We start from the raw sequence: 25,413 nt of genomic DNA, 5'->3' as shown, positions 1-25,413 counted from the left end.
ATTAATAAGAATAATAATAATTTGATGGTGAATTCAACGACCAGTTTTGTTTATGTTTGTTGTTAAGGGGGAAAGGGGCCTGAGATACAAAAAAAAGAAGATATTTTTGTGAATTTTTTTTTCAGAGTACATTCCTTATTAAAATTTTTTTAATTTGTGACATTATTAAGAATCATTTCAAGAGTATTCTCCTAAATTTTCATAAAAAAATATTGAAAAATAAGCCAGTGGTAGTGGGGAGAGACACCTCAAAAAAAGTCTCCATGCCCTAGACAGGATAACTCATGACTGCCTCATCTGAAATCAAAAAACCAAAAAGATTTCTTTAGTACATCAATTTATCTTAGAATTGAACGAAGTATTTTTTTTTTTTTAATAACTACTCATTTTTTAATTTCACAAAAGGAGCAATTTTTGGTAAAAATCAGAATTTTTTGATCGCGCCTTTACCAAAAATTCAAAAACGAATATTTTGTTTATTCCTTCGTTCAAATCCCTCATAAACTAATGTACTAAAAAAATCTTTTTGGTTTTTTGATTTCACATAAAGCAGTCATGAGTTATCCTGCCTACCGCATGGAGAATTTTTTTCTGAGATGACTCGTCTCTCCCCACTACCACTGGCTTATTTTTCAATATTTTTTTATGAAAATTTAGGAGAATATTCTTGAAATGATGCCTAATAATGTCACAAATTTTAAAAATTTTAATGAAGAACATACTCTGAAAAAAAAATTCACAAAAATATCCTCTTTTTTTTGTATCTCGACCCCTTTCTTCCTTAAAAAACAAAAATAATAATAGTAATAATAATTATAGTGTTTGAGTAATCGAGTAAGAATGAAAATTTAACGTGTAAGACAAACATTGGCTGTTTTCTCATGAAGTTACTTTCGCCCTCAAGTTGATTAGTGTCATGAGAGAACAAGAGAGTGAATGATAGAAAAAGATAAAAGAGGTAAAGGGAGGCCAGTAAGCCGCACCCAGGTGGAGGTTCCGTTGTGGTCGTCAACCCCGTTAAGTCGAGATAGATATTTATAGAAGACCGTCACGACATAAAGATTAAATTTGGGAGTGTTCTGCGATCAAATAACGTAATTGATTGCTTGGAGTAAAGAATAAAAAAATGTTTATTGAAAAAAAATAAGAAAATTTTTTAAAAATAACAAATTATAGATATTGTAGAATAGAACAAACACAAGATGTTGAAAAGGTAATGGTTTTAAATGTACGAGTACTGTCAAGCAAATTGTCTTTCGCTAGAATAGTGTTTTTATTTTTTCTGATTTTTTTTTCGAGTGAGTGGCCGTTGGTTTACAAGCGGGATCTTCAGCAGGGGCCTTGGCGGCTCATCTACTACAGGGACAAATGGACGTTGTGGCCCACGCGAGAGAGCAGCCTGCGTTAGCCTCCCACGGATCTTCTTCCTTGAACGGGAACGAGGGAGAGTTTAAGCAAAGGCGAGTAGAAAACGGTTTAGTTATAAAAGAATAAAACGAATAGAGAATAAAGATAAACGAATAAGAATAATAATAAGAGGAGATCCTTTATTTAACTTTGAGAGATGAGAATAAGAACAACGTTGTCGTCAGTGTCTTGGTCTTACTCTTGCTCTTGGACTTCTTCTTGTTTTTATTCTACTCCTCCATTCTTCTATATATGTACTAAACTCTCATCTGAGATGTGTATGGTACTTGTGAAAGGCCCCTCGGGCTTTTCCGAGGTAATAAAATGCACCAATGATAACGTCCATTATGCAGTTTATACATTCCGGTTCGCGATCTTGGGGTCAAAGTCGATGGACAGATATAGCTACAGGCATGTCAAGTGTCCCCGTTGTTGTTGTTGTTATTGTTGTTGTTGATGTTGAATAGAAAATATTTATTTTAAATATTTTTTTTGTCATTTTACATATACACCTTTATAATAATAATATTAATAGACACAGGAATATCTATGAGTTATTTTACAATTCAAACTTTTCTCACGCCTATTGACTCCGCGACACTGGGTCATACGAGACTTTATTATTAGACTTTTTTTTAAATACTTTTATGCTCGAATTGTTCATGGACAATTTTATTATCTATCATTTTTCATAGGTATTTAAAAAATAATATTAAGACCTCGTGCATGACGAAATGAAATGTTTTTACTACACTTTTTATAAAATTACGCGCGTTATATAATTGCGGGTAATAATTTAAAAGTTTTGTTTTATTTATAGAAGTTATGAATTACGGTCTCAATGAAATGGAAAAATTTGAATTGGAAATTTAATTATTTTTTTTGTGTTAAAAAAAAAAACAAAAAGTTTTTACTGGGGTAAAAAAAAAATTTGATTTTTTTGACTTAAGTTTGAGTCAAAAAATTAAATTAAAATTTTTTTTACCCCAGTAAAAAAGTTTTTTTAACAAAAAAAAAAAAAAAAGAAGTTGAATTTGAGTCAACTGAGCCAAAACCAAGTGAAATTTGAGTATTTTGACTAAAATGAATACCCAGTAGATCAAATTCGCAAAAAAGAATTCAAAAAAGTATGAAAGTCAAATTTGATTTTGACTTTCTTTCTGCTAACTTGACCCACTTAGTATCCATTCAAGTCAAAAAAAGACTTGACTTGATTTCGTCTCAGCTGATTTGATTTCAAGTCAAAAAAATCATATTTTTTTACCCACGCATAATATTGATGTGAGTAAAAAAAATTTGACAGCTGAGACCGTAAATAAATTAATAATTATTTTAAATGATTAATTAACAATCTAATTAAAATATATAATAATAATAATTTGCACTCGTGTGTAATGAAATGATTAATGAAGTCTTGCAGCAGAGTGAATTGAAGTCCCAATAACCGAGTAACAAGTAAATAATTGTAGAGGCCCTACTTGTAAGGCCCTAAGTCTTAACTTAAAAGTGATCGTCATGGTGTAGATTATTATTAGACGATGCCGAGGATATGTCGATTAACCCGGATAACCCGGTACCCGGTGAATAAGGGACTCAACTCTTGTCTGAGCGGTTTTACTTGGGGATATCGTGATAATGCCAAACGATATAAGGATAAAATATATATATGTATATATATATTATATAGAGAGCGGTGTAGACCAACCGTTAGTGGCCGACAGACACACCGTTTGTTGTTGTGGCACTTACTAGACATTGCTCAAGACAAGAACAACAATGATTCACGATTCGCGTTAGACGCGACGCCCTACGATTTCCGTGTTATGCTTGGCTCAGTAACAGCCTTTATATTTGTTACTTTCTTGCATCTACATATTTTTATTACACGTATATTGTATACAGACATATTAAATATGCGTATATGTTGTGTTGTATTATGTAGCCGTATATCCCCTGGGGCTCCTGAAGAAAGAACTCCATGTATGTATGATACCGAGCTCGCTATGCCCTGGTGCCTTTGCGACCACTTGCGACACCCTCTTTCTTCAACATCCGATACGCGCCGACAGCAAATTCATTTATATGTACGTCAACATTACTGCATTTTTTTTTATTAACATATTTTATATATATTATATCACTCAGTAAATTCATTTACATTTAATCTATTTTATGTTTCATATTTAAATTACCAGTAGGAGAGAGGGGGCAAGGCGGTCATTTATTTCATAATAATCCACTTCCAAAAATTTTAGGGTGAGGCAAATTGAACCACAAAAAATTTTTAAATTTAATTTCTTTTTTTTTTAAGTAAAATAATTATTTTGCGCGCTAAAAATAATTGGAGTGATTCAAAAAAATTTCAAAAAATGATGAGAAAAATTTTTAAATTAAATTTCTTTTTTTTTAAGTAAAATAATTATTTTGTGCGCTAAAAATAACTGGAGTAATTAAAAAAATTTTTTAAAAATGACAAGAAAAATTTTTAAATTTAATTCCTTTTTTTTTAAGTAAAATAATTATTTTGCGCGCTAAAAATAACTGGAGTTCAAAAAAATTTCAAAAAATGACGAGAAAAATTTTGAAATTTAATTTGTATTAAATTCATTCGTTGCTACAAAATTACAAAAATCACAAAAATTTTTTTTTAAATCACCCGCCACTTTTTAAATTCTCAAAACCCATAAAAAAATTACTTCCGTAATAAAGTCCGTTGTTTTGAAAATAAACTAATAAAATCCGCGCCCTTATGGACAATAACCGTTCAATTAAAACCCCATATTTCTTCTCTATCTCCATATTAACTCCGTATCTATACTTCATGACTATGACTAACATTTAAAAAAAAAAACAATAAAATTTCAAACCCACTGTTTATATTTATATATTTATATACCTGTAATTAAAGCCATTCTGTCGAATTTGTGGCCTCCTGACTTGGGCGCACCCTCACCAATTTATATTGTTTGACGTGGTAACAAAATTAGTGCCGTAATATCTCTATACCGCTATACGTAATAATTACCGTATAGTAGATGAGACCTGAGAATTATAAATTTCTGCCAGTAGTTACTTTATTATATTATTATTATCATTATTACAATACGTGTTGGACCGCGTGCTCCAATTTAAAATGAATCTCATCAGCATTATACATATGATTATTAATTTATCCGCTACTTTCTTGATGTATTCAAGTATACAGTACAGTGCATAGTACACAGTATGTTATTGTTTGTACATGTATATATTTAAAAACCTATGAGATACTTTAGCTGTTTAAATTTGCAAATCGGCAGTACGGCATACAAACTATACGCGATTAACGCGTTTCATTTCATTGTTTAACCGACTGCGCTCAGGTAATTAAGCAAACAGAGATAGAAGATAGATAACGATAATAATAAATACGCTGATAGACAAAGAGGACTGATAATATAAGTGGGAATATTTGAATGAAGGAGAGAGAAATAATACCGCGCGTGTAACGCGTGTTTCTATACCGTCTACCCAGCGTTGAGCTCCTCTCTACCTACGTCAGTTATATCCTGGCAGCGACAGACGTCAGCCACGCGATCTCTTTCCTAAACAATTTCAACACCAATCACTTTTTCTTTTAAGTTTTTTATTTATTTTTTAAAGTGACTTTTTTTAAATCCCAGTGAATTAATTGTCGGTAAATGTAATTTATCATTACGCGGTTAATTGTTTTTCGCGTGTTAATAAACAATGAAGATTTTTGAAATAAGGAGAAAAAAAAAATGATTAAGAAAAACAATTACAGAGTAATATTTATGATTAATTTAAAATTTAAATTGTTAAGCCGCGTGTAAGGCGGTACTTATTTCGCGAGGTTTCGTAAATATGTAATTATTTTTAAGTATTCACGTATGCACACACTATTTTATATTTAACTTTTTTATGTTAAATCTAATGACATAATTATTTGTTTGTGTTAAATAATAAATGGATTTGTTGTTTTTTATTTTAGCGGAAGGAACTTTGTGATATTTATTTATTTATTAATTAAATATAAGGTGATTTGTATTGAATGGACATTGAACGAGTACTGAAAAAAAAGTTTATAAATAAAAAAAGGAAGTTAACGTTGCGGTTTTTCATGGAAATGATGCAACGAGACGTGAATGATAATCGAGTGATGGTCGAGTGTAATCGGCGATCGAGTGTTTTTAAATTGAAACCTTTTTAAATTACAACATGGCTTACGTTTTGTGGAGAGTATTTACTAAAAAATACGCCAAAGTACGGCTGGGAATTGCAAATTTACCTGTAAGTTATTAACATAATTATTTTAATTTCATTTCAAGTACGCGCTTTTTTTTTTTTTAATTTTTTTGCTTTATTTTTATAAAAACGTTAATTTATCATCGAAATATCTCGACAGACGAGGATGAATAGTCTGGTATATTATGTGGAGCGTTTGAAAAGGTGATAAACGATTATTGGATTCATCATCGGCTGATAGAATGGAGCAGAGTCTGGTGATGCCGGGGAATCTTTTATTATGATGTAGATATTTTAAAACTAAAAGTTAACTCTTGCCGATACTTGGAGTCTGCATTCGCTCATCCGATCCCGCGTGACCGTGAACCCTCGTATCGCCAATTCAAAGTACACGCAACAACATAAGAGAGTCTGCTCGAGTCTCTTGCTGCGTCATCAACCTTTTCAGTATGCACCGGCCAAGAAATTCTTTCACTGTAACAAAAAAGAATTAAATCGACAACCAGACTAAAAAACTTTTAAACCTGAAAAGTTTTTAAGTATACTTTATATATATTAAATATATTGGATACTTAAAAGTCTTTGTCTAAGTTTGAGATGCAATTCATTGTTTTATTGTACTTGGTGTTTTTACCATAAACATAATTGACTATTGTAGCGCTAAATTTTTCACTGAAAGCTTTCTTAATATTTTGTCTTAAAAAGAGTTTAATCAAACGTTTTATTAAAAGGACTCTCATATTTATGTGAATAAAATAATTCTAGTCCTCGTCCGCCGGATAGAGACTAAAAAACATTAATAGCAATTAAACGAATTTCTCGTGAGCGGAATGGCTATTGTTTTAAATTTATACATATATATACATACACATATATGTGGATAATTTAAATTACTTTGCTTGAATTATAAAATGTACATATAAGACTGCAGACATCAAAGTTTGCACGAGCCACAAACTTTCGCGGTTTTCCACCCGTATCAAATCGTATCTTCTATATATATACTTTTTACTTACATTCTTCAACGTATTAGTACCATTAACTGTAACTTATTTCAAATACACACACACACATATATATTTATATATATTTGTATAGAAAAAAAAGTATTTCTTGGCCAAGAAGATTTTCACTTGTCTCAGAAATTAAGAATTAAAAAAAAAATTTAATTCATAATGCAAAATATTTCCTGCACCGAGGAATCATTTTTTTCTATAAATATATACACGGAAGGAAACTTTTTTGAATTAAGAAAAATATATTTTCTTGATTCAATAAAATTTTATTCTTATAATGGGGATTCTACGGTTTCCGTGGCGCCGCTAAATGACCGTGAATTCTTGTAGAACTTGACGAAATTAGACTTTCTTAAAGCATAAAATTTTTCGATATCTCGCTTAGTTTTTGAGAAAAATGGATTTCGAGAAAAATGCGATTTTTTAAAAATAGTAAAATATTATGATCCTGAAGTTAACAGACATTTCAAAATTTTTGAATTTTTGTTTCTCAACAAATCAATTGCAAAAAAATAAAATAAAAATGTACACATGTAGAAAATTTTGAAAAATACAGGTGCAATTTTTTCAAATATTTTTTTTTTTATGGTTTATCGTCTAAAAAATAATCCAAAAATTATTAGACGTCTGCTAACTTCAGTATCATAAAATATTTCATAGATTTTATCTTTAATTTTTTGTATTTTTTTCGGGAAAGTGCATTTGAGAAAAAAAACGTTTGAATTAGTCCATTTTTGAAGAAGTTATAGATATTTGAAATAAAGTTTTATTTCCTCGAGTTCTTCAAGAACTCGCGATCATTTAGTGGCGCCACGGAAACCGTAGACTTTTCATTAAATTTCTATTCTCAATTCAAAAAAATTATTTCTTCGATTGATAAATTTAAATTCTTAATCCAACTTGAATTTTTTTTTAATTTCCGGACAAGAATATCGCACTCTTCAAAGAAAATAAAGTTATCTTGAGTCAAGAAAATATTTTGGAAAACGAACCTTTTCGGAAACCAAGTAAAGATTTTCTTGAGCCAAGAGAATTTGTCTTGGTCGGAGAAGATTTATACTTTATCTGAGAAAATTTAAGTTTCCAAAAAAATTTTCTTGAATCAAGAATATTTAACTTCAGTCGAGAATTTTTATTTTGTGTTGTTTCAAAAATCAAAAACTTGGATCCAAATACTAGAATTTCATCCCTTTTTATGCAAATAAAAATCTTATTAAATCGAGAAAATAGAATAACTTGAAACAAGAATCAAATCTCGAAAAAAATTACTGATCAAAGTAAAAATTTTCAATGGATTTACTTATTAGTATTCAACTCATCATTGTAATAAAAATAATGTAATACAACTACTACGACACAAATAACATTACAGTAATATGTTGTGTATATATATTAAATACAATTTTTTTGTGGCATGCTGTGTTCATGTGAAAATAAACCGATGTAATCTCATCGATTAATTTATACACTTATATATCTTACATATATATCGATGAGAGTTATCTATACCGATCTTACCTCCCAATGTGCTCGATTTGTCATCTCTACATTCACCACTCTTACTTACGTTATATTTTATTAAAAGACTTATTAACAGTACCGTTAATTTACTTATTTATTATATTTATAATTATTGCTAATAGTTTACGTGTAATTTGATATTATATTTATGTAGAAAGTCATTTAAATAGATAATTAATTTTATTTGCATAAATAAAAGTTTGAAATTTCATTTTTTATTTTAATATTCGTTAGTAATTGAACCAAATTATCGTGTCCGATATCTTTCCGAAAGTCTTATACATTTTATTTATTACAATTTACAATTGTTATATATGTATATATTTATATACATACATTTATATATAAAATAAATTAATATTCAAAGAACACGGTAACGGTTTATCGAATTTATGCAACATATATTACGACAAGTAATTAATATTCTCACGTGTGTCAGCTGTTAAAGTTGTCACAGAAAATATTTCCTTGTTATTGACATTAAGAACAAATATAATCATTTTTATCTCAACTATTTTATATTCGTGTTCAAAGTTAATGGAATTTATATAAAAAAAAAATTTTATTATTTAAAGGTCATGACTTTTCGTTCATTCAAAAAAATTTAAACTCGTTAATTATTATTTAAATATAAGTATAGAAGATGATATACTGGACTGTATATTAATTTAAATATTTTTTCTTCTTTTTTTTGATTAACATAAAATTTGAATATATGAGATCCGATCTTTTATAATAAAACTTAATTAACAACTAATTGCTGATACCAACAAATTAAATCTTTCTTTTTTTATGTATCTGATAATCTTCACACATGTGATTTATTACACAATAAAAAAATATGTTAAGTTAATTTATTATTTTTTTTATATAACAGCTTAGGGATCAATGGATTAAAAAACGATTTATTTTTTTATAAAAATGTCAAGTGATTTTTTTTTGAATTTCACAATTCGACATGTTGGGTATTAGAAATTTTAAAAAGAGATACTGATCAAATAAAATAAATTTTTTAAAAAAATTTCAAAATAATAAATATTACACTTTACTGTCACTTTATTTATCAGTATTTGTAAATTATTTTATCGGAAGGTGTTATTTCAAAACATTTTTTTCTGTCGACAATATTTTCCTTAGCGAGTTTACATATATTATATATAAATATATATTTGTTATATCTATGTCGTTACAAGTTAAATTGATGATAAATCTTTAATGAATTTGAATAAATTGTTAAAAAACCGGAAGAGAAATCTCATAAGAATTCTTGTGACTTTTTTTTCTGCATCCGTTCGTTTTATTTAATTGCATTTGACGAATTACTTATTCTGTATAGAATTTTTTTACGCGCATTGAATTTTTTTAAATTCATTTAAATTCCTGTCAAACAACAATACCTTCATTTATTACATGGTCATAAATAGTTACCAGTTATAAAGTAATAAGTAATAATTGATTTTTATTTTCATGACACAAAAAAATATAATGCCGCTTAATTTAGAGGGTCAGTTTAAAAAGTTTAATTCATTCAATTTTTAGAAACTTTTTTTTGGAAACTAATAATTCAAAAATTACTAAAATATTTGATACTTTTATTTAACAATCGAATTATTAATTAATGAACCATCAGAATGGAAAATTGAAAAAAAAGGTAAATTTATGTTTGAATTAAATTCACCGCGAATCTATAGATTTTGGAAAAAAATGTTTTAAACAAAAGTTGTAGGAAATTTAATTTGCTACAAAAAAGGTTTGTAGGCCTATTAACGTATCTGTGATAGTTTTGAAGTTATAGAGAAACTAAGTAAAGGACCAATAAATTCAAAAATAATTTCCTGAAATTTTGTTTTTATAAAAGTTGCAATTACGTCGAAATAATTAGATGTATGTAAAAATGTAATGAGACCTTCTTTGTAGAGAATTGAATAATTTACAAAATTGTTTATATACATTTTTATCATATCTATATTAGTTCAGCCAGAATTTGTATTTTTTCACAACAACTTTTGAATGTCAATTTGAAATTTGTAATAGAGAAAAAAATTTATATACATATATTAAAAAAAATTAAACTGACATTTAGTGAAGTAGATTAGGGTACGTAATAAATAATTTCATATAAATGCAAGTAATTAAAAAAAATAAATTTCAAAGATTTGAATCGGTATCGGTTTGGTAGAAATTAAAACTGAAAAATTTCTACCGAAATAAAATATAAAATTATCTACTCATTAAATGACGTTTTTTGTTACTTTTTGACGATTCATGATAATTCTATTTCCCACGAAAGCCAGTGACTAGTAAAAGGTCTTCATATTAAATTTGAAAGGTATCGATTGATTGGTGATAACTCTCAAAAAATATAAATTTTGTTTTCTATTTTTCTTTTGTTCAATTCGCCGACTCATTTAAGTAATTAAGGAAACGATTTTGGGAAAAGTATTTTTACAAGCTCAAATAATTAGTATCAGTAATATACAGTAATTACAATTTTTTGCGTCAGCTTGAACGTTATTTAGTGAAAAAACTTTTTTATTCTGTACGAGTGTACGTAGACCGAATAAGGGACCTCGGGATTCGATTCTGAGGAACCAAGGTATCGTTAATTTTTTAATCAATACTCGGAAGCTAGTATATCATTAAACTGACAGGAAAAAATCCTATTAGGGGATTATTTCGTGATTCAACAAAACATTTTGTCCCACGAGTTTTTTGACATTTAAGAAATGCCTTCACATAAAAAACTTTCTATACTTTAAACATATTGTTTTTTTTTAATTTATTATCATTCATAAAAATAATTACAATTTTTTTTTAAGCAGAATAATTAAGTCGATTAAAAAAAATTACCATGATTTGAAAAAAAAAATCTAAAATTTTTTAAACTATACAATAGAAAAAAAAAAATGGGGTAAATTGGGTTACTTAAAATTTAAAAATTTTAAATCAATTCCAAAAATATCATACATTAATTTAATTAAAAATTTTTTTACTTTTAATTAAATTTTGATATTTTTTAAGCGTCGATTTAAAATTTTTTCCAATGACCCAATTTGTCATACATTTTTTATTCATTTTTTTCAACAAACCGGAAATTTCTTTCAAGCCGCCCACTCAACTTTTTTCCTTTTACTTAAAAAAATTCAAATTACATCAATAAAAAAAAATTACCCGCCAAATTATCTAATCCGTTTTATTTAAATAAATAAATAATGTATTATTTTCACTTATTCAAAATTTCAAATTTTCAAACTCTCGTAAATTTAAAATGCATAAATACTCCAAAGTGAAATATGTAAATCCAAACATTTATAATCTTCTTTTTTTCATTTCTATGTCACACGTGATTTAATATTAATTATTTTCTTCACATATGCGTGTACGAGAGCGTGAGACCCCATTTCCCTTTAATATTATTGTGTATACCACAAAAAAAAAAAATTATAATTCATCCGACTCCGGAGTTACAATTAAACTCAAACTTAACGCCGTTCAATTATAATATTATTTAAATTAAATCCAATAAATAAAAAATAATTGACGAAACACAGAGCGCACAAGAGGAGAGAAGTGATTATAATATGTTAAAAAAAAAACAACGATAAAATGCATATAATTTTTCGAATCTTTTCGGTAACTTTTATCGTGTACAAACGACGTCGGCGGTCGGGTTGATACGTATCTTTATTTATTGCGTTATTAAACCCGACGCTCACACGAGTGAGATAACTGTATATGTATATATAAAATGAGAAGCTTACATACAGCAAAAGGTATATGAGAGCGCGGGATATAACTACTCTCGAGGATCGCGAAGGCAATAAATTGAAACGCTTCGCTCCTTAGTTGGCTCCTGCATTCGCCAAACAGTAAGACTATAAGACTCTTTTTACTTTTACGTTCATACTCCTCCGCAAATCGCACGCGTACATTTTACTACATCTAAGACATGCCTATGTTAACTTTATCATTTTTTTTTTTTATTATTATTTATTACTATACAGAAAAAAATAATTTTTTACCTCTAGAAAATTTTTACTTCACCTAAGAAAATTTTTACTTGCCTTAAAAAAATTTTCGCAGTATGAATTGAAGACGAAAATTTTCTTAGGACGGGAAAAAATTTTCTAAAGGAATTTTTGTTTTTATTTTATAATGGAAAATTTTTCTTGGGTCATTATGACAGCTGTCATTATTTTTATTATTTTTTTTTTTGCACTTGACACTCTTTTTGAATCGACCTTAAGTCAATCGTTTATTATCATTTATCATATATTTCACGACAAAGAATCACAATATATTTTATGAAGACAGAACATGTCTAGGCAAATAGATTTATAGTCGTAAAATAAACGTTTTCTTTTTTTCTTGTTTGGAATCTTAATACCTTAAAAATTACAAAACTGATATGATACTTTCACTATTCAATGTGGCATCACTTTGAGAAGATTGTAGACAACTCATATACAAGTTTCGTTGATTGTTTTTTATATACTTTTATTTAACTCGAGTATTTAATTAATGAAATGTCAAACCGAAAAAAGTAAAAGAAGAAAGTATGAAGTTTATTTAAAATGTAATTTATAGCGGAACTATAGATTTTAGAGAAAAATGTTTCGAATAAAAGTTTTAGGGAATTAAATTTGCTACAAAAAAGCTCCATGGGCTCATTAACTTATCTCTGATATTTTCAAAGTTATAGAGAAATTATATAAGGGATCAATAAATCGAAAATATTAAAAATTTTTTTTTTTTACTTCAGGTCGCAATTACATCAAAATAATTAGACGCACGTAAAAATGTAATATGACCTTTTTTGTAGAAAATTTAATAAGCTACAAAATTGCTTCTATACATTTTTGTCTTATCAGTAATAGTTTAGTCAGAATTTTGATTTGAAACTTTAAAAGTTTGTAATTCAAAAAATTATTAAAAAAAAATTGACGACCAGAGATGCGGGCGCTAGTAATAAAATAATAATAATATTTAAGTGGTAAGTTGTTTAATTAATTGTTGAATTACGTGACTGGGTTATTATCTAACAACCGAGATAATTTTTCATTGTCATTTGAGTTGTAATTTGTGATCCCGCCTATCCGTTTTTTTATTTTACCTTCACTGCTATTATACTTTGTATACATATGTATAAGTATGCAGTGGTATATATAAAAAATTTCGAGGACGAATTATCTCAGCAGAAAATTAAATCACCAGAAAGTGGTTATTCAAGACCAGAGATGCCGCCACAAGACTCACTACGCGGTATTTTATAATTCACTTCAAGTACACCAGACATCCGGGATTCCCGGATCACTATCTAAAAATAATTCCGCTCCTTTATAAGAGAATTTAAAAAATATATAACTAAGTTAAATAAAATATGACTGTCAAGATAGATAATTATAAATGAGTATAATGTGAGCAGAGTAATTGAGACCTGAGTACTTGATAGCGATGGTAAAGTAAGGGGTTGAAAAGTTTAAGAATTCGCGCATGCCCACCTTCCGGTATATCTAGTCCATGACCTGGAGCTTGAGTCGCAAGCACGGTTGTGATATCGCACTTATCCGTTTCTTTGACGTAACACGCCCTATAATAAACTTGGTTACTTGATTATTCCACTTAATTATACATTTATTTAAGAAAGTGCAGCCAAAATGTCGGGGCTGGTCGTTGTCTCGAGTATGTTGTCGCTCAAAGTTTACTGAAAAATAACAATGTAATATAATAATAAGAATAACGTGAATAAGTGAAGATGGATTGTGAATGGACAGTATCCCCAGAGACATGTCTTGTAGAGACAAAGTCATTGACTTGTCCTGTTCGTTTAAATCCTCCTCAAGTATCTACTCCTTCTCTAAAGAGGATGAGTAAATGGAGTCGTGAGAGCACTTTGTAAGGATAAATTTAATAGTGATTTTCTCGGACACTCGTTTAAACAACATTGTGAGTGTGGAGAGAATATATAGACAAGCGTTTTTGAAATTTATTAAACAACGAGATGAGTCACTTTGACTGGAAGCTGCTTCGTCGTAAGAAGGTATACACGTTAACTCAACACACGCACGCGAATATATTCTTCTTACATGTCAGTAAATGAGGAAAGCTAGTTTTTTATTTTTTCCCTGTGTTTACACTCGATTGAGGATGTAAAATAGTCTTAGCGAGTCGTAGAGCTTGAGCTCTATATGGAAGTTGAGCAAGTAGAGGGTGGAGGGTAGAGCATGTGGAGTCGATAAATCCATCGTTATAAAAGGTGAAATAGGTGCCGTATGGACGCGCATGTCACGCTGCCAATATATTCTTCATGTACTGACAACTTTTATTTTCATTATATTAATATATGTGTATATATGTTTACTGTAAGCGGTAAGTCCACGCTATCCGGTGTTATGGATATCAGGGTTAAATTTAACCTTGAAAACGGCCTCAAAATTTTCCGGTGTCAAAAAAAGTAGTTTTATTTTTGAAGTATCAAAAGTCGAATTGTATTTTTAATACAGAAAATTGAATGTTGATATTATTGAATATTTTTATGATTGAAGTCTCTTTGCAAACTAAATCAGCGAGAAAAATAAAATAATCAAAAATTAGTTTCAAATTCTAAATTTTGTAGATTTTTAAACACTTATACTTACACCCTAATACTCCGATCAGAGTTAATTTACTTCTTATATACACCGTTTTAACACCGGTTGGAAAACACCGCTAAATCGATGTATTTATTTTAACACCGTTTTTTTCACAGTATAGATATTCATATATATGTACAATGTAAAAAATTTTCGGAGTAAACGTGAATTAAATCCGGAGTGAATTTGGAGTCGATGAGTTTATTTATTTAATTCCCTCAGAGTGAAATTTACTCCAAAGGGGAGTTTATTTTGAAACCAAATCGGATTGAATGCAGGTTAAAATAAAAAGTAGATCACTCCGAAATCACTCCACTGAAAAAACAAACTCTTTATTTACTCTGTTTTTTTTTAAACTCCAGAACTCCAAGATAGAGTGAATTTAAATTTTAATAAAATCCATAATCACTTCAAATTCATTCCAATTTTTTACAGTATATATATATAAAGTTTTCACAGCAAATTTATATCAAAACATGTTAGATAAATAAAAAAACTTCGTAAGATATGAGTAAATAAAAATTAATATACAAGTACGCGAATGAAAGTTAACATTGAAGGGGTCGAAGTGATGGTTTTAAATAATAAAAAAAAAAAAAAAAGAATTTTAGATAGATGGCTAGAGGGATTCGTATGGCAAACAACTTTCCCTCTTTGGTTACAGTAAATGACGAGATAAAAGTATTATAAAAGCGGCCAGTTAACTCTACTAGAACTTTTACAAAAGTTTACGTGTGTACATATATTTTTTGATGTTATATCTCCTACGAATGATTGCCGAGATCGGACTGGATTTGAACGATTCCCCGTCTATTTATTTAATTTATTTATTTACAAAGTAAAGTATTTGTTAATTTAAACCCCGGTTTTAAAATTAAACTGAGACGGCTGGTTGTGTTTCGCTTTAATCGCTTATCGTCGCTTTACAACACGGTACCGCTCGCTCCCACGCCTTTTACTTTATACTTTTCTCTTTGCATTTACTTTATAACTATTACTGTATATATATACGACTAATATATGTATTAAATAAAATGTATGTACGCTTATAGAGACAATTATTGTTTCAGGTAATACCGGCAGAACGTGTCCAGACACCCAATAAAGAATCGGAGACTTGGAGTTTAGCACCTGAGATCACTGGCGTAGAAATCGGCGATAAAGATTTAAAAGATATTGGACACGATGACAATAACAAAACATCAACAACAACAACAACAACAATAACAATAACAGCGACGAGAACTGATGACGTTAATGAATTGACATCAGACTCGGGTAAAATAAATCGCGATAATGAGAATCGTAAAAGTCGAGCTAAAAAAGTTAAAAACTACCTGAGGAAGTGCAAAGGAGCTCTGTCATCTCGGGATGATGATACCAGTAATACAAATAATTGTGTAAAACGTAATGTCGGCTCTTGTACTTCTACTAGTCCAAGTACTGGTACTGGTACTGGTACTAGTACTGGTACGAAAGGTAGAAGTAGAACTAGCAGACGGTCTGCATCATCTTCCTGGTACTTGGAAGAGCCGACGGTGTCTAATAACGATGAAATTCCACCGAGAGAGACTGAAGAATGTTTTAATGATGTTCTACCATCTAGAGCGACTTCACTGAATAGAAACTACGAATCTGCGGCTACGCCACCTGCCTCAACACGTAAATTTGGCTCGGAAAGTCTTCTTGATTCTGCTAGTATAACAACAGATCGATTTGCTGATCCATCAGATCTACAATTAGAAAGTAACGCAGATATTTTAACTGATTTGAATAATTTAGAAGATGAAAGTGAAATTAATGAAGAAAAAGCTATTGTTGGATCCTCATTATCAACTGGAGTAAGTCGTCTTACTTATTCTTGTTATTTTATTTATAATATATAATATATATACCTTTTTTTAATGATGCGCGGGAATTTGAATAGCCAGTGGTTTTTTTTCACACGACTGCTGACAGTATTTATAATTTATGGTTTAAGTATTCAGTGCTATTGAGTAAATCAATATTTTAAATTCTTTTCATACTAATTGTGTCAATTAACAGACAAAAGACAATAACTCATGTCTCAATTATTATTATAAAAAGAATGAGTTATTATTTATGCAATAACTTGTCACACGCTACATATATAATATTGTCATTAAAGTATGATAAATAATAAAGTTAAAAGTTGAGATCAATTGAGTTCATTATGATGCCTGAATATAAACTGAACCCTTTCAAATATAACACAGCCCGCAATAAATAACCGAGCTGCGGAAAAGTATATATATTTTAATTTTTACCCACAAAATAGCACAGAATTAACTTGAATTCTATCCATTTAAAACTTTCTATAAACTTTGAATATCTCATTTTCCAATAATCACATCTACATAAATAAATATATAAATAAGTTTACCGAGTCTTTGGTCTTTCACTCAATCAATCGTAATCGGCATTAACTTTACCCGTTTTATTTTATATTTTTTATATAACTAACTAACAAACTAAATAACTATATCACCAATAACTTAAATTTATCTTCACGGTTTTTCAACATGTCCGTCATCACCATCAACCTTTTCGCTCGCTTTCGCTTTGCCCTGCTGGCAATATCTCATTTATTATTATATTATTTTATCTATACTCACTCATCCCATAAAACATATGGCAATATATACATATAAATACTACATATATATATATAAACATGAGTATCTGCATCTTTGCTGTTTCAATTTCCAAAGCAGTCTCGTCATTGCAGAATATAAATTAAGAGCGAGAAAGATATATTATTCCTTCCATCAACGATGAGTCTTTCTCGCAACGGGGTGCCCATCATCGAGCTTTGAAAAACGACTTATCAAAAAAAAATCAACATTTTCTTTTTTCTCCGCTGGCTTTTTTGCCTCTCTATCTTCCTTTTATCGTCATACTTTATTTTTTATTCTTCGTGCATCATCTTTGCGGTAAACGTTCTTTTATGTTATACCGCTCGCTTAAACGTCGTCATCGTTTGAACGAGGAGTGAAAGAAAAATTACAAAATAGCTTAAAAGGCTTGAGATTTTACGAGAGTATTACCTTGCCGCACATTGGCCCCCAGCGGGGAATAAATCACGCGGAATTAACGCTTTTGAATGGTTAAGTTGATGCCTGAATAAATAAATCACCTCCTCATATTCCGTAGCCAATGCACGTGCAGCCCGACTTTAATACTGATATTGTATTATTCTGTGTGCTTTTTTTTATCTTATTCATTATTACTTAAACGCACATGTCGTTCAGGTTCATCCATCCTGTGGTTTTTAGAATTAGAGACACATAAATGGTGTTGTACCGCACACTTTATTTAGTTTGTCTATTCATTAGAGATATATGTCCTATTTATACGTTAGTTTAGTGGGTCCCCTGTGTGCAAAAAATATATGTGTACACACATCAGCACATCCTGCTCTTGAACAACACATGTCCTTTGTATTATTTGTATCGTGCAACGTGTAAACTCTCCAAATATTGACGTGGGGAGTACAATGTCCCCTGCTGTTAAATTTAAACCCACGCGTGCAAGCAAATCAGAGGAAGTTCCCACGTGTCATGACAATCTACCCGCAGGCTGCTTCTTCGGTTCTTCCGGCCCCTAGCACTTGATGAATCTTCATAGACATATACAATATTAAATTTACTTTACTATTACTACATTATCTGTACATCTGTATACATATATGTATATTGTATATATATCATATTTAATACGTCATTGTTAATTTATCTTAGGGACGCGGCGATGTTGCGTCGCTGGTACGAAGTCTCCTGGGTCCTATTTATGGCGAAAATGTCCTGGATCTATTGACTCGGCAGGCACGTGACATTCTTGTTTGCGCTTATCATGGCAATCTTGAGAATTTCGTCGAGTCATATCTCTCTCCTGCCTCACAACTCCTTGCTAAAGTCAAGAGCACTGTCTCCAATATGGTAAGTTATCAAAGTTTACTTAATCAACAGTTCGGCACGACGGGTTTTACTCCATTTCCGTGCTGCGCATGTTATTTTCCTACCAAAAAGTGCCATTGAAACTCGGGTGTATAAATCCGAGCGATAAAACCGACCATGGAGTTGGAAAGTCTGATACTTTATAATTAAATATGAAAAAGGGTTTTTATTGCAAGATTGATTGTTAATCTTTACCTGGATTATTTTTCTGGGCTCAGGACGCATGAAAGCTTTCCCAATAAGACACACACGCACACTTACAGAAACACACACGTGGGTGCTGTTACTCGATGCATGATAGCGAGTATGATCGAAGAGACTTTCCTTTACTTGTTCGATCGACCACTAATTCAATAATTCAATGATCTTAGGGTCGATTATTATACGGGTGTTTAATAACGTCCAGTATACTTCGAGAGCTCGTGTTATTGCCTCGACATAATAAGCACGTTGTCCAACTACTCCATCATCCGAGCAAACGCACATTTTGAAATTTTTTTCATTATTTATTTCTTACCATCATCATTACTCTTCGTCTTTATCTTTCATGTTACATGTATATAATAACATGTGCAAATGAACAAGTAAAATCAAGTGAAGAGAAGAAAATAAAAAAATAAAAAAAAATATACATATGGATTACAAAAGTGTCTTTCAGAGGATGGAAATCGAGTTACACTTTCTTCCGGCGGGGATGCAAGATTGGGTGAAAGTTTTCGTCAATTGATACGATTATCGAATCGATAAAACTCAATGACAAGTTTAATTTAAACTTGCGCAGTACATCACTACAGGGTAAAATATATCCTGCACTTACGTCTTACTTTCCCTACGCCCTTTACCACAACCAGCCCAGGATTTTTGTTCGTTTTTTTTTAGTCTTCAAAACCCGTTAGGTTAAAAAAGTTTACCAAAGATAAGAATGAGTTGTTTTGTTAGTTCTTTCTCTATTTTTTTTTTTTTTTAAACCTACAGACTTTTAATTGCACCCAGGGTTGATTTAGCATTTAGCAATGGTCCCTTCGCGCCCCGAGAATCCGGTAGATAAGAAAAAGGCGGAGTTAAACCCCGAGGTGGCAGAATGGCACGAAGAGCGTCCGAGGATAAACACATCGGCTCGCAACTTTTATTTCCTTTATCGGATTATATTGTTTTAATGACGATTAACCAATCGATTAGTTCATCTCCTCATCGCCAAATGTATACTGACGCTCCGTTTAAATGTTTTTTTATTTAATTATCAGTGCGCACTTGGTACATTGGCCAGTACCAGTACCAGTCACCAATATCATGATGATCGTAATAAAAAATTGAGTACCGAGCTCTGACACTTCCGTCAGCGTTATGGGAGCAAGGACGAGGGAGTGGAGCGTTAGATGGTTAAATGGGTTAACCACGATGTCCTTCTAACTTCCAGCCAAGCGCGTCCGCATCGTCGATACCGAGAGCGAATTTATCATCAGCTGACGTTCTCTTGAGGTTCTGCTTGCTATTATATCGCCTTCGCGTTATGTTATAAACTCTACTTCCCTACATGAACCATAGATATATCATACATATATAAACATACATACTTGTACATACAATACATAGATACCAGCAGAGATGGGAAAAAGAAGAGAGAAGACAGACGAGTAAGAGTTCGTTGGCATTTCCTCTTCATGCGAAAGATTTACCGGTTCTCTTGTGGGATTCCCGCGCGAGTGACACTAGCGCCAACAACACCGAGGTAACTATCGGCGCGAACAAAAAGTAACACCATCAAAATACACCACTATTTTATACACATATATATGTATGTATGTGTCTAATGTGTGTGTGTTCTATGTATGTATATATTTGTGGATACCGTGGATACATAGAATCTTAACTTGAGAGTTGAGTAAAGTGAAGTACAAGTACAAGCACATAAAGAGTAAAGAGGGGATAGTGAAAAAGACAAAGGGTGGGGAGAAGACTAACGCGAACGGGTTTGGCATCGCGAGCGTTAAAACCACCGTCACGGGGCCATTGCCGTCTCTGTCGCGGTAGTCGCCGGTTGTGATCCCGCGCTCTTTGTCAACTGTCACTTTATTTTTAAATTTGAATTTAAATTTCATTGACTTGACACTGGTGATATAACACTTGACGTCATAGAAATATCTTGAAGAAAAAAATATAGAGAAGAAGAAGAAGGACGAGAACGAATGTAATAGTAAGTTTACTGGAGGACGGCTTAAAAAAAGTTTTAAGTGAATTAGATTTAATTAAAGTGCGTGGGTGTACAGCAGGATTGATTATCTTGGGTGTCTCGGGTCTCTGGTCTCTGGTCTCGGGTCTCGGGAGTTAGGGAGACAGAGCACACGATGATATTAGTTGGGGTGAACGAATCGTCGTAGGTCAGTTACCGCTCTCGCGGCTGGCGTCTCGTCGTCGTCGTCGTCGTAGTCGTAGTCGTCGTGAATGGTGTTCAGTTGTGGTTCCCGTTTTTTCCCCCCGCTGGACCAGTGTGTGCTGCCAACGGTTGACCTTCGATCACTTTATTTTTTATATCACATACTTTTTTACACCCAGTATCTATATATCTACCAGTTATCTACTGGCTTGTTGTTTATAACTTGTTATTTTATTTTATTCTATACATCTATCAGTATCGTTTTGTCGTCTTGGGTCTTGGGTCTTAGATCTTGTGTCTACTTGCGGCTGGTCAGCAACACAACACTAGATTAAAAACTTCATACTAGAGACTAGATACTTACTGAGTTACTGATACTGTACCAGTGCGAAGGATAAAGACTCCAAGAGACGGTAATGCTTTTTTTTATTTAACTATTATTGAGAACTTGAGAGGATCCTGGATGAGCTGGTGAGTTTATTCACTTTAACTTCAGTAGTTTTACTCAGAGTCACACCAACCGAGAGCTGTAAAGTTTATCGTGTGGTGTTTGAGTGTTGGGTTTACTTTTTAAGTCCATCCTGGGCTCTGTTGTATGGGGAATAGTCGAGAGAAACATATATATGTATATAAATATAACTGAGAATGGTAGAGAGTATAGTGAAGAAGATGTATATAATATAGGGAAGAGAAGAGAAGAGAAGAGAGACTTAAAATAAAGAAAGAAAGAGCCTAAGACCACCCACAGACCCGGCAATCTTTTAAAATTCATCATTCGTACTTACCTGTACACTCTTGAGTTGAAGTAAAAACATTTACAACTCTGTTTGAAAGGATGCGATCAACATGAGAAGTAAATAAATTATTTTTAAAAACTCTAAAATAATGTATGGGTAATATTTTACATCGGTTACGTATTTTTTATTTAAATAATATAAATTTATTTTTTTACAGTTTAGTCTCGCGGGCGTGATAGCAGACTTAGATATTTAGTTTTTAAAAATAATATTAAATAACCTTAGGAGCTTTATGTCATGAGCTCATCGTCTTTTGCTCTACATAACAAATATATAATATGGTGATAGCGTGAAAGACTTGCTTGTCATATCATATATTTCCCGACGCTCATGTCGATCAAAGCCGGCGCCAGTTATGGCACCAATTCACTTATGTTTTTTTCGCTCTGCTCACGATCATATCATTTATTTCTTCACGTCAAATTCAGAGTAATAGTCATTTATTTTTATTGTTATTATCATTGCACTGTAAAAAGTCGGGAGTTAATTCGGAGCGATTACTCCGAGTTCCGAAGTGTCAGAAAAAATCGCTCCGCATATGGAGTAAATTCGGAGTTTCTTTTTCAGTGGAGAGATTTCGGAGTGATCTGAATTTTATTTAAATCCGGATTTACTCCGCGTTCACTCCGTAACTTTTTACATTCGTTTGTGGATGTACTTTACGTTAAAAAATTTTTATTACTTCCAAACTCTTGTAATAAATATATCAAATAACGATTGACTAGATCCAAGATGTACTTGCGGTATCGCAACGATAATGATAAGACGAATTTATGTAGTTATTATGCGGGTACAAATCTACACACTTGGGCATATATACAGTACATATATGTATATATATATTGTGTTGTCTTGTGCATTCCAGAACGCAGCCCACACATCTGTTGGTATGCTCCTTATCCTTTTTTAATTCTCTCCCTCATATATCCCCTGCAGAATGTATCATATATATATGAGTGTATATAGCTTATACTTTAGTCAGGTTTATATACGAGAAGTCAATGGCGCGAATCTCGTAATCGCGAGGCATAACGCCTTTGCGTGGGCGATTCATTCCATTGGGTTTCTACACCCTTTTAAAATAAGTTCACTTTTAATTTATCCCGCCCGTATAACCTGTTGCTTTATGAATTAAAATTACTATTTAATATTTCATGCACTGACCGCGCATAAGATATTTACTAATTAACCAGATTTATTTACCAGCCAATAAAAATTTTTAAGTTATTTAATTATTAAAAATTTTTTTATCGAACCCGAGGATTCGACGCCGGGAAAATATTTATATTTTTTTCTCAGTGGATAAAATATTTAAAAACAAATTGTTAATTTTATAATCTTCCGCTTCCGTTCTTTGTTTAAACTCAATCGGGTCGTGGGTCAGTCATGACGGGGGGAATTACTAGATTACGATATGAGGTCAGTTAACTGGGAAATCATTTCTAAGAATCTTAACAAGTAAAAGCTATCGATGAGCCATTAATTAACTTTCAATTTCTAATTACGTCAAAATTTTATAAAATTTTAACAACTACTTGTTACATATATTTATATATTTAGCAAGAAAATAGCCCATCTACCATCAGATCTCATTCCATACCTTTCAGAGTCCGCATTTTTTCCCGACTTCAAATGATTGAGTGAGGGATCTCGTTTGTTGAATGTACATATCTTATATATATATAGTATATATAATCGTGTCTTTGGGTATGTTTTGCAACCGGCAATTATCCGAATACCGGCGTAAGCATGTCTGTAAATGGGTGGCTGCATCGAAAGTAACATTACATTACATTTCATTTCTTTCTTTCATATATTTTTACTCCTTATTATTTTTTTTGCCCTTTTTTTTTGCTTTATCATTTTTTAAAAACTTCTCACGCCGTGGCATGTAATAACACAAATGTCTTAGTACATGTGTGAGTTGATATGACGTCGGTATGGGTTTTGCATACAGGCACGGCGGCGTTATGGGCATGTGCCGTGACGCGCGACGAGCCGGAAAGCGATAGTAGACTTAAACTCAACTGGATTGCCGTTGATCGCTAATGTAATGTAATATATAAGAAAACTAAATAAATTTATAAAATAATATATAAAAGTATGCTAATATGACTAGATAAATTATTATTATTATACTAGTTGGTAGCTGATAGTAATTGAGAGGAGGAGTAGGCATGGGGGGATCCGACGAGGCTTAAATTGTAAGAAGAAAAGGATAAAATATGTTTATATGTATATATATATTGAGTTAATAGACCGAGATTGCTTAAACGAATTATTTGATCACGTATAACATCGGATTCTTAAGATAATTGAGACGTTTGTGTTAAAACTAATTACCCTTGTTTGAAACTGTTATCTCTTATTGCTCAAAGTGATTCAATTAATCAATGATTTTTTTTTTATTGTTTACTCTAGAGTTAATTAAATTATTATTATGCATGTGGAAATTTTTTATTTCATTGATTAATTATTATGGAAAATTTTTAAATGATTGCAACTTTATTTTTTTTATTTACTCTGTAAATAATCTTATGGAATAGAATAACATTATATATATATTATATATATATAACATCTAGTGTTTCATGATATGACCTTTCGAGCTTTCTACAGAAGAGTTTGCAATATATAAAATTACAATAATGATGATGATAATGATGATAATAATAAATATAAAATAATTTCCATATAATTATCAGAGCGGCAACACACTAATTAGATTTAAAAGATTTTTGTTAAATATCTCATAGTGATAATTAAATGTTTCCGTAAAAATCCTTTACACCATATAAATTTGTGGATAATTTTTCTTCGACACGAATAATAATCGGCTTGTTATAATGTCGTACTTTCTCTCGATATTTTCGAACACATCAAAGTGTCCAATTGACGTCTTAAATACATTATTATTTTCAAGCGCGATCTCTTCGATAAATGATATGTTAATAAATGTTTAAATAAAAATATATGTACAAAATAAGACATCAATATTGATCATGTCTTTAAGTAATCAAATTTGCACTTTTACATCTGTTAATTTCTTCATTGACAACCAGACGTCATTTTCAAATTTTTTTTACTGATACAAATTTCGCGCGAAAATATGAAATTATTTATTTACTTTCTGCAAATTATATATCGGTTTGAAAAGTAAAAAACTTTTTAAACAGACAAATAAATATAGAACTCGAATCAAACAATTAAATAAATTTATTTTTTTAATAACTGGGTCATAATCACGCAAATGTGCGTGTCATTTTTTTTGTAACTCGGCACAAATACACGACAGTCAATATTTTCGTTATAATTATTTTGGTCACGTTAAAAAATTATTTTATTAATTAAAAATAATTATAATCCAGAAGTTAACAGACAATCGGAACTTTTCGGATTTTTTCTTACCAGACAATTACAAAAAAAAAAAAAAAACTAAAAAAA

The 25,413-nt window shown here is 30.9% G+C and overlaps 1 protein-coding gene across 1 annotated transcript in view; it reads left to right on the top strand.

Moving 5' to 3' along the window:
• The first annotated feature begins 5,452 nt into the window (after positions 1–5,452).
• The window catches only part of LOC130673450 (uncharacterized), a 49,399-nt gene continuing 29,438 nt past the window's right edge, over positions 5,453–25,413 (top strand). Inside the window, exons 1-3 of the mRNA XM_057478466.1 lie at positions 5,453–5,697; positions 15,892–16,662; positions 18,583–18,780. Coding sequence (XP_057334449.1) covers positions 5,626–5,697; positions 15,892–16,662; positions 18,583–18,780 — 1,041 coding nt within the window. The 5' untranslated portion in view covers positions 5,453–5,625. The remainder of the gene's footprint in view (positions 5,698–15,891; positions 16,663–18,582; positions 18,781–25,413) is intronic.

Source organism: Microplitis mediator, chromosome 8, assembly GCF_029852145.1.
Source record: "Microplitis mediator isolate UGA2020A chromosome 8, iyMicMedi2.1, whole genome shotgun sequence".
NCBI lineage: Eukaryota > Metazoa > Arthropoda > Insecta > Hymenoptera > Braconidae > Microplitis > Microplitis mediator.
Note: the sequence above shows the minus strand (reverse complement) of the source record. Positions and strands in the feature narration are given on the sequence as shown.